The sequence below is a fragment of the Gopherus evgoodei genome, chromosome 6 (assembly GCF_007399415.2).
Source record: "Gopherus evgoodei ecotype Sinaloan lineage chromosome 6, rGopEvg1_v1.p, whole genome shotgun sequence".
Lineage (NCBI taxonomy): Eukaryota > Metazoa > Chordata > Testudines > Testudinidae > Gopherus > Gopherus evgoodei.
Genome location: NC_044327.1, coordinates 40,620,823 through 40,637,312, shown reverse-complemented (window position 1 = coordinate 40,637,312; position 16,490 = coordinate 40,620,823). Strand labels below are relative to the sequence as shown.

Here is a 16,490-nt window from a genome sequence, read left to right as displayed (position 1 = left end):
AAGCCTCCCAGTTAGTTAGTGAGGTGCGCGTTTGAGGGACTGGGAGCAAGAGGTGCAAGGAGCTGAGAGTGAGAGTGAGAGTGAGAGTGAGAGTGAGAGTGAGAGTGAGAGTGAGAGTGAGAGTGAGAGTGAGAGTGAGAGTGAGCTGCTGGAGGACTGAGGAGTAAAAGCATTATCAGACACCAGGAGGAAGGTCCTGTGGTGAGGATAAAGAAGGTATTTGGAGGAGGCCATGGGGAAGTAGCCCAGGGAGTTGTAGCTGTCATGCAGCTGTTACAGGAGGCACTATAGACAGCTGCAATCCACAGGGCCCTGGGCTGGAACCTGGAGAAGAGGGCGTGCCCAGATTCCCCCCAAACCTCCCAACTCCTGATCAGACACGGGAGATGTTGACCCAGACTGTGGGTTCCACCAGAGGGGAAGATTACTGAGGTGAGCAAATCTACCAATAAGCGCAGGCCCTCACCAAGGTAGAGGAGGAACTTTGTCACAGTATATAAAACAATGCCATTCAGAGGAAAAAATCAGAATGAAAAAAGTTAATGGGCAGACTGACTGTCAGTTTGTCCCTTATTCAATAAGTCTTTGTTTAACAAAGCTTCTTTGACCATTTTAATAAAATGATGAGCAAATGTGACTAGCTTGTACTCTCTCTTCTCCCTATTTACACAATGGAAAAAAAAAAAGGTCTTTGCAAACCTATTAAAATGTTGGTCCCATGAAGTAAAATAGGTTGAGATTTATGTCTTCAATATTCTTGAATACTTGTACAAAGGATACATTTCAATAATTAAATTTACAGCCCTTTTCCAGCACTACTATAAGCTCTGTGACCTTGCTCTGAACAGAGTTAAATTACACTTGCATCTTATGAATATGAGAGTTTACACCATTGACACTTTTTACAGTTTACAGATAGCACTTTTCCTACAGTAAGAGACCTGGCCAGGAGGTCCAACCTAGCTATTGCTTATGTATAGAGCACTATTTTTAGACCTCCTAGCCAGAGCTAAATATTGTGCAACACTTCCAAAGCAAAATAAGGCTATGATGTATAGCATCCATCATAATAATTAATTAACAAGCAACGAACAATTGTACAGTATCTCAGATTGAAAATAGCCTATATACTGAAAACTGTTTTTTCCCCTTTCACAGTGTTTGTCCTTTTATGCTATTTTCCAGACATGGATCACTACTTACCAGGATCATTTGTCTCAACCATATACAAATAAAGGATATAGAGAAATTGAGATTCGTAAGTCCATGCTGAATGAAGATAATTTTGAAGATAGTGTTATTTACAGGTATTTTAATATTTATCATGTACACTATAGAATTTTGTGTTGGACTATTCATATAGGAATTTCACTACAGAAAATGATAAAATAAGATCTTTTCCACACTGTTGCTCCAAATCCACATGCCAAGGGAAATCTCTATGTCCAGGTCTTCCCTTCCCCATGCTAGCACCAGACCCCTGTCCTAGGATTATGTAGAAGGTCCTTTGTGGGATTGGCAATCCATGGGTAAGGGGAGAATGGGATGGATCCTGAAGGAATGTACTCCATCTGTAGCACCGACAGACCCCAGTCATTGGCAGGGATCGAACCTGGGGCCTCTGGAGCTAACTGCATGAGTCTCTACCGCATGAGTTAAGAGCCATGTGGCCCTTAACTAAGGCTATAGAGCAGACTCATTAATCTCTCTCTAAGTGGTCTCGGTGCCACTAGATGGGACAGAACACCACATACACATAAGGTGTGTGGGTTACACATCCTTCCACCAAACCTCAGGAAATCCACTCCAGAATTAAAGTTTTATTAACTTTTGAGTTGAAACTTCTCCATGCTGTGGATCCCCTCTTGAGATTGGCTTCCAGAAGTGGGTTCCAATTGTCGTGTCCTCCTCCAGCTAACAAAGTAGGACCTTTACAATCTAATTAATACTGGAGATGGCTGTATACATTCTAGCCCATAGATGGCAATGGTAAACATACATACAAGCTATAATTTGTATGCTAAGATTTGCACCAACTTCTGCTATTGCAAAAGGAATTGCATTTAATCATAGGTGAAAAATATATATAAAAAATTAGTGCAAATGTGCTATTTGCTGGTTTAATGACCTATGCAAATATTTTTCACAGCTTGGAGATAGTTCTTTTTAAATGTTGACCATTCAAACCTTGCTTCTACTTATTGCATAGAATAAGTTTGAAAAATTGAACTACTTATGATTATGCTAAATTTCCGAAAATCATATTTTTCTTTTGCAGGGAGACTGGGCTGCCCAAAAGAGGAGTTGGAGCTGTATTGCCAAGACACCCTTCAGATCACTTTCAAATGTTAGTAATCCTCCCCAAAACACAGCAAACAGTGATGTGCTGTTTAGGGATAAATTATATTTGTTCTCTGTGGCTTGTAGAGTGTCTGGGTCTGAAAAGATCCCTAAAAAATTGTTTTTACATTAGCTAATTGAGAATTACTTCTTGAATTATTGTATTTAGTTCAGACATAATATTATGCTTAGTATGTATGGTTTTCACTTCCAGCATAGCTAGTGACTCAAGTAACCTTATTTACAGTAGTAATAGTATATTGGTAAAATAATTACATTAATTTTAATCTAAGAAAAAAGAGCAATGCATACAATACAGAGGGCTGTAGTACTGCCTATTATTAAGGTTGCCTGACACTTTCTATTATAAGACCCTGTTTTGTTACCTATATGTTTGCCAGACATTAACAATGTGAGATGAATGTTTTTATGCTCGGTGTCTACTTCAGGCTGATTTTTTTTTTTAATTTCAGTCAAAACAATTTTCTGAAAATGAAGTTGGAGAAAAAATGTCATTTTTCAATATTAAAAAATGTCAATGGGAACTAGGCACTTAATTACCTTTAATGATTTTGGCCTAGAGCACAAAATATAGCCTGCAGGGGAAAAAGTATCATCTCACTTTGCTGGTCTGTGGCATCCTAATATGACCTCTTGTTTAGATGACCTTAACTGTTCATCTACATACAGTTGTAATTCTGCTTCTGTAGTGCCATGAGAATAACCAGAATCTCTGATGCAATTTTATGCATCCATTACAAAGATTAATCTAATTAATGATCACAAAATATCAATACCTTGCTCTGAATCATATAGGGTTAGGCAGACTGTGGGTTGCATCTTATCCCATTTTTCATTTACCTCCATGTCTTTAATTATTCTTTCCTTCAAAATTTGTTCTTGCATTTTGTGGTCAGACTAACTGGTCTGTAGTTGCTCAGATTGCATTTTTTCCCTTTCTTAAATATAGGTGTTATGTTTTCCATTTTCCACTCATACGGTACTACCTCTGATTTGATATATTTATTAAAAATCCTTGCTATTGGACTTGCAATTTCATGTACCAGTTCCTTCAGTATTCTGGGAGGGGGATTATCTTCTCCCATCCGCTCTGACCCACAATTTAACTGCATTAAGCTCTGTGAGTTTAGCTTCTGCCTTGAATGTGGTAATTTCCATTTCTATACACTCATGATCATTAGCTTTTCTGCCTTTGCCCCCGTGTTCTAGGTTATCATCCTTATTGGAAACTGAGCCAAAGTATTCATTTAGGCTAAGGACATGGAATTTATGACACTTACATAGAAAGTGCAAAGCTTAATGTGGTAATAAAGCATCAGGCTTAGGACTGGAGTAATGTGCTTATGAAACCAGTTATAAAACCAATGCTCTGTGGTTCACTTTTTCAGTACAAGCTGTGTAAGTATAGTGTCTTCTCCAAATATAAAATGAGGAGTAAGGATTAAAATCTGATGGAGATATGGAGATAGAGTTGAAGCTGTTGTGTATTTGCATACCATGCTTTGGGGGGTTTATTGTAAAGGAGAACTTTGGCTTAAAATGTCAGTTTTTGATTTTAAAACATTACAATGTTCCTTAATGATTTTCATGCTGAAATGAGTGATACAGTAATGTAACTACAGATTAATGAAGATTTTACCTGGGATAGCATCTGATGTGGAAAAGACATCATGGTTATCAAACATGGAATTCTCTTTAACTCTTAAGTTTTGTTTAAAAGATATAATTGGAAGTTATTCTTGATTTAACAATGTTAAACTAAAAGTAAAATGTGAAATCAGCCTCTGCTGCCTCAGGGTTAAGTACTGGGGAAACTGGATACCTGGCTATATAAGTCTGAGTATTATAAATGAGAGGTTTGATGTAAGCATAGGATAGAGATTTTGAAACCCAAAGGAACAAGGCAAGTGATCCCAAGCGTAAAGACAGTGGAGCAGTTCATCATATCAATAGGGCCAAAGCATTTTATTACAAGATCTGTTGGGGTGGACATGAGGACAATGCAGGAGAAGGTGATCTGTCTAGAAGGGGAAAGGGATAGTAGTTTTAGGAGTTTCCATATGTTATAACATTAAAATACTCAAACTGTAATCAAGGAAATAGAGATACAGTTGGGTTATAATTATATCAGATTCCTGTCCTCCATGTAATTTTCTTATAACTTTAAGATGTCTCTCATTTACCATACAGATAGATGTGTAGAGATAGAATGCTAATTATGTTAAAAACACTTTAATTCCACAGTGTTTCAGAATCCGCTCTCTTGAATGTAGATTTTTTTTTTTTTTTTTTTGCTTCTCACCGACCGTGTAGCTGTTAAAATTAAATGCCAACTTAAAAAAGACAATGCATAAGAATGAGTTTGCTCAATGGACTGAAATGAGTGCTTCATGTTATGTGGGAAAGACTGTAATCATAATATACATTTCAACATCAAATTAACCCTTAGGGAAAAATACTTTTATAGTAACACTTGAAGTATTCCACTTGCTTGTATTTAAAAAAAAAAAAAAAAATATTTTGGAAAACTTCCAGACAATGTCAAAGGAGACCTCTAACATTCTGTATGACTAACTAATATTCAGTGATTGGTCTGTCTTTCTATTTTTCTTTGTGCTCTTAAAGTTTGATCTTATTCATACATGTACAGTGTCAGTCACATCACATTTTCTTGTTGGTATTCGGCGATCCAAAAAAATTGGATTACAGATGGGATTCATAATAAATAACTTTTTATTATATTAAGGTATTTTTTTTTAAAAAGGAGCTAAGTATTTAAATTTAGATTTCCAATCTACTGTTGCCCATACTCAAGATAGGTGTGCAAATGCTCGATGTATGTATATGTAGCTAAATACACGTAGACCAGATAGACTGCTTTCATGGTAGCATCTCTATGTCAGGGAGGTGGGCGCAAAGTGCAGATAAGACCTCCTCTGTATTGAGTTTCAGTCAATTTTGCTTACTGAAGTTTTTGAAGTGTTTGAAGAACTTCAGGCTCTGACCTATAATCTGTTACATGCCCTGTATAGCTAGTTAAATCTAATGGGTAGACATTGATCCATTAGTGGTAGAGATAATCTGTGCGTCCTAGGGAACACATCGTGCCAGGATCTCTTAAACAAGGAATTGTTATGTCCTTGGTCAAAAAATCATCTATTGATGTTGATAACTTGTCATTAAGTGCCCTCTCTCTAACCTTTCTATTCTGGGGAAGGTTATTGAGAAGACTCTGTCAAAGCAGTGCTGTAGTACTTGGAATCCTCACATATCCAGTTCCCATTTTAACCAGTCTTGAAACCTGAATATGAAACAGAAGCACCCCAATCATCTCTGTTAATTATCTGCTCATGGCATCTGTTTTGTACCATTGACCATGACATTTGTTTGACACAGATTGATATAGACCCCAGGAGTGTTCCAGAATGGTACTTGAATGGCTGTGTTCCTTACTGTCTGAAAGGACTGAGAAAGTATAGTTGGATGGTGCTCTCATGAGATGGACCAAGGTCCTATTCTGTCACTCTTCTTCACTGTGTAGGCAAGTCTTGTTTTTTTAATGCAAGTGTTGACAGGTACTGATTTGGCCTAGATACTGTTTTTATTGTTTGCTTTCTGGCTACTTTGGAGCCCACTTCTCTGTTTGTATTCTGTCCTGACAGTTGAGATCAGATGAGGTGTTGAAGCTAACAATTTGAGGAGGAAAAATTATGCAAGTGATTAGGATAGTGAGATAGATAACATTTGCAAATGTTATAAACAAATTAGAAAGTAATGGATTAACTTCATAAACTGAGGATTTATTTTTCAGAAAATTTGATTTCTAATCTGATTATTGCTTTCAAGTATATTTTTCTCTGTACTGGCTATTATTAGACTTTACCTGATTTATTGTACTAGATTAAAACAGAGGGCGAAATTAAGTCCTTGTTGAAGTCAAAGGCCTCTTCTCATGTGTCAGTTCACTGAAAAAGAAGAACTTGAACTGCATTCTGGATACAGCTTTTTCTTTAAATCTGTATATGGTGAAGTGACTTTAAGTTGTTGTGCTGTTCCTAGCCAATCACATTTGAAGAACATCTAGGCCCATATTTTGAAATTTGGATGCACAAAGCTAGAAACCTGTATCCATATTTAGGCACCTAAATCAGTGGCTTGATTTTTTCAGATATAGTAAACATCCTCTGGTCCTATTGACTTCAGTGTGAGCTGTAGATTCTTGGCATTGCTGAAAATCAGGTATTTTATTTAGGTATTAAATATGGATTTAGGTGGCTTACTTTAGACCACTACATTTCTAAATGCTGGCCCTCACTCTTAACAAAAGCTGTTTTAAAAGAAAGTTTTGGAGGCACTTGTGTGCAATGCAGTGGAGGTGAAAGCAGATAAAAATCTATTCCATTGGCCCTAAATCTGTCAGGGGAAGGTGGGCGCCAAAGTGACATTTTTTCAACCCTTTCAGAAGCTCTTTTGAGAGAGAAGAGTGGCATCTTAGGTTAGGGGAACCTGGTGTATGGATCCTTGTGTATGGACATTGATATGGCTCAGCTATATACAGATGGTACGTGACATAATGACATCTGCACAATGGGTTCTGATCCATGACTGGAGCTCCTGCATGCTACTGCAATACAAATAGCAATAATCTGAGGGAGCTGTGTTTCCAGGTTTCACGTTACGGGAACGGGGAATAGTGCAGAGGCCTGGAGATACACAGGCTTTCATTGCCGATCTCTGTAAACTCACACGGTTGCAGGGCCATGTCCCCTCTGTGGACCCATAAGACCCTCCCCATTAAAAATAAGTCAGGAACTTTGTGAGTTACATTTTGTTGAATTTCCTGCATTGCTTTGCCTTGCTTGTGGGTTATTCAAATACATATCAGTGTATTCATGATGGGAAGTGATTCTCTCTCAACAAACTTGTCTATTGCTGGTTTGAGCAAAATGGACACAATTTTCTTTTAAGTGCAAAACAAAAAAAGTAGCTGCGCAGCTGTGAGTATATATATATTTTTAAATAGAAGAAAAGGAAATAAAAAATTGAGGCAATGATAGCCCTGTTGCATATAATGGTGGGTAAGCTAGCCAAATCCACAAACTTGATATTTACTATACAGATTCCTTTTTAAAAGCTACATTTTCTAAGAGGTTCATTTCAACTTGATCATCTGCTTTTGATGATACCTTTGAACCCATTTCAAAAAGTTAGTCATTGCCCTGGAGTAGGATCTTCAGAGAGGGTATACTTTAAGACCAACACGTAATGTTTGGTGAGGATGATCAAAGCAGCTCTTGCAGTCTTTATTTTATTTATAGTGCCCAAAGTGTCTTTCAAGTAAGTAGGAGAAAATGGAAAAGTAGTCTTTAGACTTGTATCTTTGAAATGTATAATTATTGAAGGCCAGGGATGGGCAGGTCAGGAGCTAAATGTAATTTGTTGGGCCACTTCACATGACCATCACATTTTCCTGCCAGTTTTCAGGCATCATTTTAAAAGACCATTTTCTGTCAAGAAGAGAAATGATCCAGTGCTAAATCTTTAAAAGTGCTCATGCTAAAATGTGCTTTTATGTTTGAATATGCAAATATGTATAAATTGCGGTAGTTGCGTATCAAAATTAAACATGTACAAGTGCAATTTAGCACTTATACTTTTGGAGATTTTAGCTCAGGCCTTGCTCATTTTTCGCAAAGAACCCTGTTGTGGAATCTGAAATACAAACTGCTGTTTATTAAAGATTTGAACCAAAATTATCACTTCAACCAATTAATCCAACTGTTAGAGAAAATCACAATTTGCAAACTGAATAAATCACTCGTTATGAATTTTTCATCCCACCAGAGTAAAAAACTTCTCTGCTACATCACTTAAGGCTAACATTTTTCCCATTGCCTTTGTCCTGTCCGATAACACGCATTTAAATGTGAGTCAGTCTTCCATAGATACAGTTTAGTGATGTAGTTCAGCTACTAAACTGGACCTTTCTCCTTTTCTTTATCTCTGTCTAGTTGCCTCATGCCATAGCTACACTGAACTGTACCTAACTCTGGTTTAGGACTGTATATAGAAGGCAAGGTCCCTGACTTGTCTCCAGGTATTCTGCCTCTAGAGACCTCTCGATCTATTGCCATGATGCCACCAAATTATTAAAGCTGACATGCCTTTCTTCCTCCAAGCTGTTGGAGGAGCTTCATTTAAATTAAAAGATATATGAGCCTGCACTCTGCCATCCAAAAACTGACCAACAGTATTTGGACAGCACTAAACTTCTATTTCACTCTCTTGGCTGTCTGCTCTTAACTGCACAAATAGGTGACGGACAGAGCAAAGATCTGGGCTACTATTCCCGGATGACTCTATGATGACTAATTGTGAGGCAAGTCCTCAATCTGGACAGAAGGCATCATTATTCATTGGGATCCCTTAGACCAGTGATTCTGAAACTTTTTGTATTGGCACCCCCTATTAATATATAGGCTTGTTTGTCAGCCTGAGATAGAATTTTGGGTTTGACTTTTTGATACTCTTATATCTTATACTAATGTGTGTGAAGAACAATGAACAAAGATACTGTGTGTAGCATTTCCCACAGCTTTTAGTACAACGAAAAAAGATAAGGGATAGAGCTAAAGTGTTCAGGGTATGGTGGGAGTGTAATGTATGAGCATACACTGGAAGGCTGCCTGGCTCCTCTCTCAAGCCAAGGTCAAGCAACCAGTTAGGAGGGTTGAGGGAGTTTGGGAGGAGGTATAAGACACTCTAAAAGCCAAAGAAAGGCCTGGCCTTGGCCAGAACACAACCTCACTCCTTACCTGTCCCATGGGTTACAAAATAGGTGGGACGAAGACCCCAGACTCGTGACCCTCCAGAACGGAACATGACCATAAGTTGCATAGGCGTGCGCAGTGCATTTCATTAGGGTGTGCACCCAGGGAGCCCCCTCCTCTAGCCCCGCCCCATCCACTCCCTCCTACTCCCTGCCCCCTAATTGCCCCCCTCAAAACTCCCAACCCCCCCACTCCTTGTCCCCTGACTACCACCTCCTGGGACCCCTGCCCCTAACTGTCCCCCAGGACTCCACCCCCTATCTAAGCCTCCCTGCTCCTTGTCCCCTGACTGCCCCCCTAAGACTCTACACCTTACCTGTCCCCTGACTGCCCCGACCCTTATCCACACCCCCGCCCCCAGACAGACCCCTGGGACTCCAACGCCTATCCAACCACTCCCCACCCCCTGACAGGACCCCCAGAACTCCCAACCCATACAATCCCCCCTGCTCCTTTCCTGTCCCAACCCTTTTCCACACCCCTGCCTCCTGACAGGCCCCCACCCCAGAACTCCTGACTTATCCAACCACCCCCAGCTCCTTGTCCCCTGACCACTCCCTCCAGAGACCCTACACCCTAACTGCCCCCCCAGGACCCTCCTTGCTTCCTGTCCCCTGACTGCCCTGATCCCTATCCAACCCCCCCCCAGCTCCCTGACTGCTCATTCCAGAGACTCCCCACCCCTAACCCCCCCCGGGATCTCACTCCCTGTCTCCTGACTGCCCCCACCCCTTATCCAGCCCCACTGGCCTCAGGCCCCTTACCATGAGGCTCTTTCCAGCATGCTTTGCTCTGTGCAGAGCCAGACATGCTGCCCTGCGCATGGGTAGCAGGTTTGTAGAAATTTTGGTGGTGCCCAGAACCCGCCCCCCCAACTCTGCCCCCCACCTGCCTAAGGCTCTGGGATGGAGTTTGGGTGGGGGAGGGGCTCTGGGGTGCAGGCTCTGGGATGGAGTTTGGGTGCTGGGTGCAAGCTCCGGGCTGGGACAGGGGGTGGGTGTGCAGGAGGGGGTGAGGGGTGCAGGCTGTGGGATGGAGTTTGGGTGCAGGCTCTGGGCTGGGGGTGGGGGTGTAGGAGGGGGTGAGGGGTGCAGGCTCTGGGAGGGAGTTTGGGAGTGGGAGGGGGTGCAAGCTCTGGGAGGGAGTTTGGGGATAGGAGGCCGTGTAGGGATGAGGGCTGTGGGGCTGAGGATGAGGGGTTCATGATGCAGGAGGGGGCTCAGGACTGGGGCAGAGGATTAGAGTGCGAGGGGATGAGGGTTCTGGCTGAGGATGCAGGGCTGCCCAGAGGGGAGGCAAGTGGGGCAATTTGCCCCGGGCCATGAAGGGGCCCCCATGAGAATGTCAGAGGCTCCCACCACCTCTGCCTCCGCCTTACCCCGGCATCTCAGTGTGCCTCATTCAGGAGTGGCCGTGGGCAGTGCCGCAGCGCCGTGTTGGCTCCAGTGGGGCCTGAGCTCCTCCTACTCAGAGCAGCGTGGTAAGGGGGCAGGGCTGTGAGCTGTGGCCGAGCAGGAGGAGCTCAAGTCCCACTGGCAGGGCCACCAAGAGGATTTAGGGAGCCTGTGGCAAAGCAATTTCGGAAGCTCCTTCCATAAAAAAAAGTTGCAATTGTATAGTAACATGTATTTGGAAATGTAAAAATAACCAGTGAAATATATTCAAAAATTTTAATAATTTGAAAATACATAAAATACATGATTTAAAAACAATGCTTTGCTGGTATGTATACATTTGCAATTACATAATGAGCTGTCGCTGGGTGATGGTGATGGTTGGTGCCTTGGGGTGGCACAGCTGTTGCCCAGGGCTGCGTGGGGAGCTGGACTCTTGGTCGGGGGGTGCCCAGCTCAGAGGGACTGGGCTCAGAGCTGAACGTTAGTGCTGCGGGGGATGGGATCAGGGGGTGCCTGGCTCAGAGGAGCTGGGCTCAGAGCTAGTGGGAGGATGGGGTCTGGGGGTGCCCAGCTCAGAGGGGCTTACCATGCTGCTTGCCCACCTCCCCTCCCGGAGCCCAGCAAGCCACATCCAGGAGCGGCCCTGGGCAGCGCTGAAGCGGCATAGCTTAGATGAGGGGTTCATGATGCAGGAGGGGGCTCAGGGCTGGGGCAGAGGATTAGGTGTGGGGGGATGAGGGGTTCATGATGCAGGAGGGGGTCAGGGCTGGGGCAGAGGATTAGGTGTGGGGGGATGAGGGCTCTGGCTCTGGCTGGTGATGAGGAGTTCACAATTTAGGGTGGGCTCCTGGCTGGGGCAGAGGATTAGGGTGCGGGGGGATGAGAGCTCTGGCTGGGGATGAGGGATTCACAATGCAGGAGGGGGCTCAGGGCTGGGGCAGAGGATTAGGGGGCTGGGGGATGAGGGGTTCACAATACAAGAGGGGGCTCAGGGCTGGGGCAGAGGATTAGGGTGTGGGGGGATGAGGGCTGGGGTTGAGGGGTTTGAGGCATTGGAGAGGCTCAGGGCTAGGGCGGAAGGACAGGGTAAGGGCATCCTGTTGTTGCCCTTAGGGGATGGGGGGCGCTAGGACCTTGGGGCAGCAGACAGCCATTGAGCAGGAATGTGCAGCAAAAGCAGGCATGGGACAGGAGAGGCCCCCACCACTTTTTTCAGGTGGGGACGCTCCTGGGTGTTGCAGGGAGGTCGCAGGCGGGAGCCAGCCTGGGAAGGCGGGGGAGGAGCCAGCGCCTTGCTGTGCCGCAAGAGTGGAGCCATTTTCCCACCCCTGCATTAAGGTGTGCCTGTGCACACCCAGCACACACCGTGCACATGCCTATGTTAAGTTGTAAGGTGTGTGACTAAGGCGTGCACTGCAGGTATATTTGGGCCTGCTAAGGAGGAGGAGGTGGGAATGGGGACACAGGCAAGGCTCTGCGGCATCAGAGCTAGGACAGAACACTGGGAAACAGGCTGTGCCGGCGTGTAGAGCAATGGATATGCTTGCTTGGAACTAACCCCAATAAGCATTGCATTGCCTGTGCTTCGGACTTCTGTCTTCTGCTTTCTGTCTGCGTGACAAGAACCAGGGAAAGGGGTGAAGCGAAAGCCCTCTAACAATCCCTTTCAAACAGCAAGCCTGAATGTGACTCCCACCCCTTTTAAATTAAAAACACATTTTTTATATTTAACACTATTTTAAATGCTAAATTTATAACCCTATTGTTTAAAATGAATGTACCTTTTCTCAGTTTTTAAATTAAAACTAAAACACATTTTTATCGAATAATTGGTATAAGCAGCAAAGCAGCAAAGTTATTTTTTAATATTGGGGGAGGAGAGTGAAGAAACTTTGTCAGTATCACTTTTCACAGCAGACTTAGTGCCCATTGCCACTCTTACTTCTGTCCTGCTGCTGGCAGCGGCACTGCATTCAGAGCTGCATGGCCAGAGAATGGCACTGCTAGCTGGGGATCCAACTCTGAAGGCAGTGCTGCTGCCAGCAGCAGCACAGAACTGCAGAAATAAAGGTGGTAATGCTATACCATTCCACCCTTACTCCCTGCATAACATTTGACCTTTGCATAGGGAGGAGTGGCTACAGGGGGGCAAAGGTAAATTTTGGGGTGGCCTAGCACTGCCCCACCAGTGTGTCTGACTGTTAAATTATAGATTGACACTTTTTTTTAAAGCAATCTGTGTTCTGATTTGTCTGCAGTCTAATGCAGTTCTTCAGCTGCTGAACAATCAAGCCTTCTAATGTTGTCTCAGTCCCACCTTTTCAGTCTCAAGACAACAAACCTGTGTGCACTAAACTACAATCCCCACAGTTCAATTTCCTTAAAGTGGTGATAATACCAAATATATATTTTGTTTAGGAGCAAGGATCGCTGCATTATATGTTTACAATACTTATTGAAGTAAATACACTACATTATGATGGAAAGGTGTGTGTAATTTTCTAAAATGCTAGATTTAAATTATATGTTTATTTTAGCAGTTGCTCTCTGTTTCATGCATGTGCTCATGACCCCGATGTAATAACCTTCTGAGCCCTGAAGGGGTCGCGACCCCCAGTTGAGAACTCCTACCCTAAACAAATGCATTGACAGCCACCTGAAAACACCCTACAGCTTTTTTACACTGATCAGGCACTCTTTAACCACTTTCCATATGCCACCAGAGACCTCACAAGAATGGTCTCTCCTCATTGTAAGACTCTTCTGAGCGTGCTCTGGAGGGTTCCGCCTTGCTGGATATAGTATCTAAATAGTTAAATGGTGCCTGCCTAAACTCTATGCAGCTGAATCTTCTATGTTACAGAACAAGTCCTATGTCCTGAACCTATTTATTTTCTGCTGCTTAGTACCTATAAGTCTGCTGATAATTTCTCCCCCACTTGATTTTAAGGTGAGTGCTCCTTCCTTTGAACTTACAGGAACAAAGTCTGGGGTGCATTAGCACTGCACCCGACAGACAGTTAGTTAGTGGAAAAAGCTCAGGTATTCTAACAACACTGATAATCCTACAGACTACAACACATAAAAAAAGCTCAATTGTAGGAAAAAATGCTGATTTAAACTTTGAATTGGAAGGTTGTAGCAGGAATTGCTCCACTTTGCCCTTGTGAATGATACCTATGGTTACCCTCTCTACTGTTTCCTAACTTACGTATCTCTTATGAAACGAAGGATGTCCTTTTAACTAAAGCTATAATAGAGAAAGATTTTGTATTACAGTTACAATATCTTACAAAGGAAGATATCAGGCCATATTTTCAAAGATGTATGTGGCAAGCTTATTGTTATAAGCACTCAAACTTGCAAATGGAGGGTTGTGCATACACATCAGTGTGTGCATGCAAAGCTCTAACTCTATGCGTGCACATCTCAGTACTTGCTATATAGATTTAGTGTATGCAAATAGGAGGGTGAATTTTTGCAGACTCATGTCTGAAAATGTAGCACTATATGGCTCAGTATAAGGACTGCTCCCAGTTAAATTCATATAAAAATAGTCTGACTGGATTCTGACCTGGAATTTCCTTTTTTCCAAGTAGAAAGAGGGAAGTAAATTACAGCATATGTTTGCTCAGTCAACTTTATTCACGAAGTGAAGGACAGTCTTTTTGGACTAATCTGTTGTGACCAGATTTGGCAAGACTTTAAACAGTTAACTGCACTTTCAAAAAGTGCTATCCTAATGTTTCCATGATCTATAAAATAAACCATCCTTAAATAAGTTATTTGTGGTACCATATACCTTACTTGTTTGTTTTGTGCATCATAGGTATCTGGATACAACATACAGTATAGACTATGTTCCTCCATATGATTATACGCCATATGTAAGTATATGGAGCAGAAAAGTCTTATTTTACAGCGATGTTTTACATGTAGCCTTTTATCTAGAGCATTTAATTAACCTTGGGAAAAGAAGAGGCTGCCTTAGAAATGTTGATTTGTTCATATTTGCATAGAGCCATTAGCAATATAACTGTGGGAGTCAGTAATGAAGTGAGACAGTTATAACAGCTATAATTTGTTTTTGACTTTATATACTACAGGGACACAGTTCTTAATTTGCCCATAACTTGCTAGCAAACTGTTTATTTAAGATTTCCCTCCACAGCTATTTTCTGTCCTTTGTTGGTTATCTGCCACACAAACTCAGTGTTTTGTGGAAAATAAGATATTTATAACTTTCTTTCCATCTTTGGTTAAACTTAATGATGCTTCAGCATGATAAAAGCTTAAAGAATTTGTTTCTGTGTATCTTCTTTTTTCACCACTATGTGCATGAGTATCAGTGTTCTCTTGATACAAGGAGTGAAAGAATTGTGTTACTGTGTGTATTGTAACAAATAAAAAACTGGAATTGAATAATTAAAATAAAATAAAAACTTAAAGGAATAACAAATTTTTGGAGAGCAAACCAAATGTTTTGGGAAAGTTGCTTTTTTTTTTTTGAGCACAGAGGTGATTACTGTACCCTGTCAGACTCCTCCATACTTCTAAACAAATTTTTATTGTAATCTGAATATATTGTTTGGGAAAGATGCTTGCCTGTCAGACATGGAGTCTGAAGTCTGGTGTTTGTATAAAAGGTACAGCATGTGCATGCGTAAGCTCTCAGACACTGCCCTAGCAACGTACCTCAGCACTGAATGAGAGGGGACCACTTATAGGAATAAAAGGTAGAGGTTAAAATGAGGAGGAAACATGAGAGAGTGCTGATTGCTCCATCTCACTGACTGGTGAATCAAGGACTTGCCATCCATGGGAATCTAAAATAGGAGCAGCAGAAGGACCTGACACCTGGCTGTGGAGTTTCTGGGGCTTCTAGTCTTCCCCCCAGTATGTGGAACAACATCTAAGGAGAGAAGAGATATCCTTTAATAGCCTCTTTTACATGAAGATGAGTCCTCTTAACAGCATTACCCTCTCTCCAGGGAAAGAGGGGAATCTCACTGAAAGCTTCAAGGGGATAGAAGAAGAGATACTAATTTGAGCACCCCTCACCCCAGAGGAAAAAATCCCAGGAGCAACAAAATGGCCTTTCTGGTCCCTTAGGTGACATGATCTAAGGAGGAAGCTTGATTAATTGAGCCGAGTATTCATTAAGATAGGAGTGGTGATAACCTTGTTGGGACACAGAGGCCCATTGATGGTTCAGCAATGTTTCAGCAGCTCTTGTCAGGCCTAACATACTCTCTACACTTAACACACTGTCATAATCTGTATCTAAAAGGTGTCATGGAAAAATCATATACAAACTGGTAACACATTGGTTACAAAATCACTGCATGATGTATGAATGGGGTACGTATGAAGAGTTTTATAAATATGTGCTAGAATTGTGTTTGTTTGCCAAGCAATGTACAAACCCAGTCTGCCCTAGACAAAGGAATATGTGTTTCTATCTGATCAGCCTGGTCATCAGGCAGAGACAGTGAAGGTACATTTACATATAAGGTAAACAAAGCTAAGAAGTGGTGGAGAAGACAGCATGACATCTACACCCAAGAAGGACAGAGAAACTTTGGGCTTATTTTTCAGTGAATACTTTTGAAAGATTTACTTTGCCATCAAAGAAGGGGAGAGAGCCGCTTAAGTTATCCTTCACCGAGTCAGAGAAACAAAGTGCTTTGAGCTCTGTGTGCTGGGTCCTGGCTAAAGAATGGGCTAGCCATGCTGGGAGAGTGACTGTGGGGAGAAAACCTTCTTTGAACAAAAGATTCGTTTGTTGAGTTTTAGTCTTAGAAAATATTTTTATTGTTGTTCGTAGCCATTTCTATTCTTATTGTTTTTCTTGGTATCCTTAAACCTGTGTCCCATTTTTTAATAAACTTGTTTTACTTTT

General features: G+C 42.1%; 1 protein-coding gene across 1 annotated transcript in view; it reads left to right on the top strand.

The window, feature by feature from the left end:
* The window catches only part of C6H9orf135 (chromosome 6 C9orf135 homolog), a 52,709-nt gene that overhangs the window by 21,604 nt on the left and 14,615 nt on the right, over positions 1-16,490 (top strand). The window contains exons 3-5 of the mRNA XM_030566767.1: positions 1,186-1,307; positions 2,279-2,347; positions 14,418-14,475. Coding sequence (XP_030422627.1) covers positions 1,186-1,307; positions 2,279-2,347; positions 14,418-14,475 — 249 coding nt within the window. The remainder of the gene's footprint in view (positions 1-1,185; positions 1,308-2,278; positions 2,348-14,417; positions 14,476-16,490) is intronic.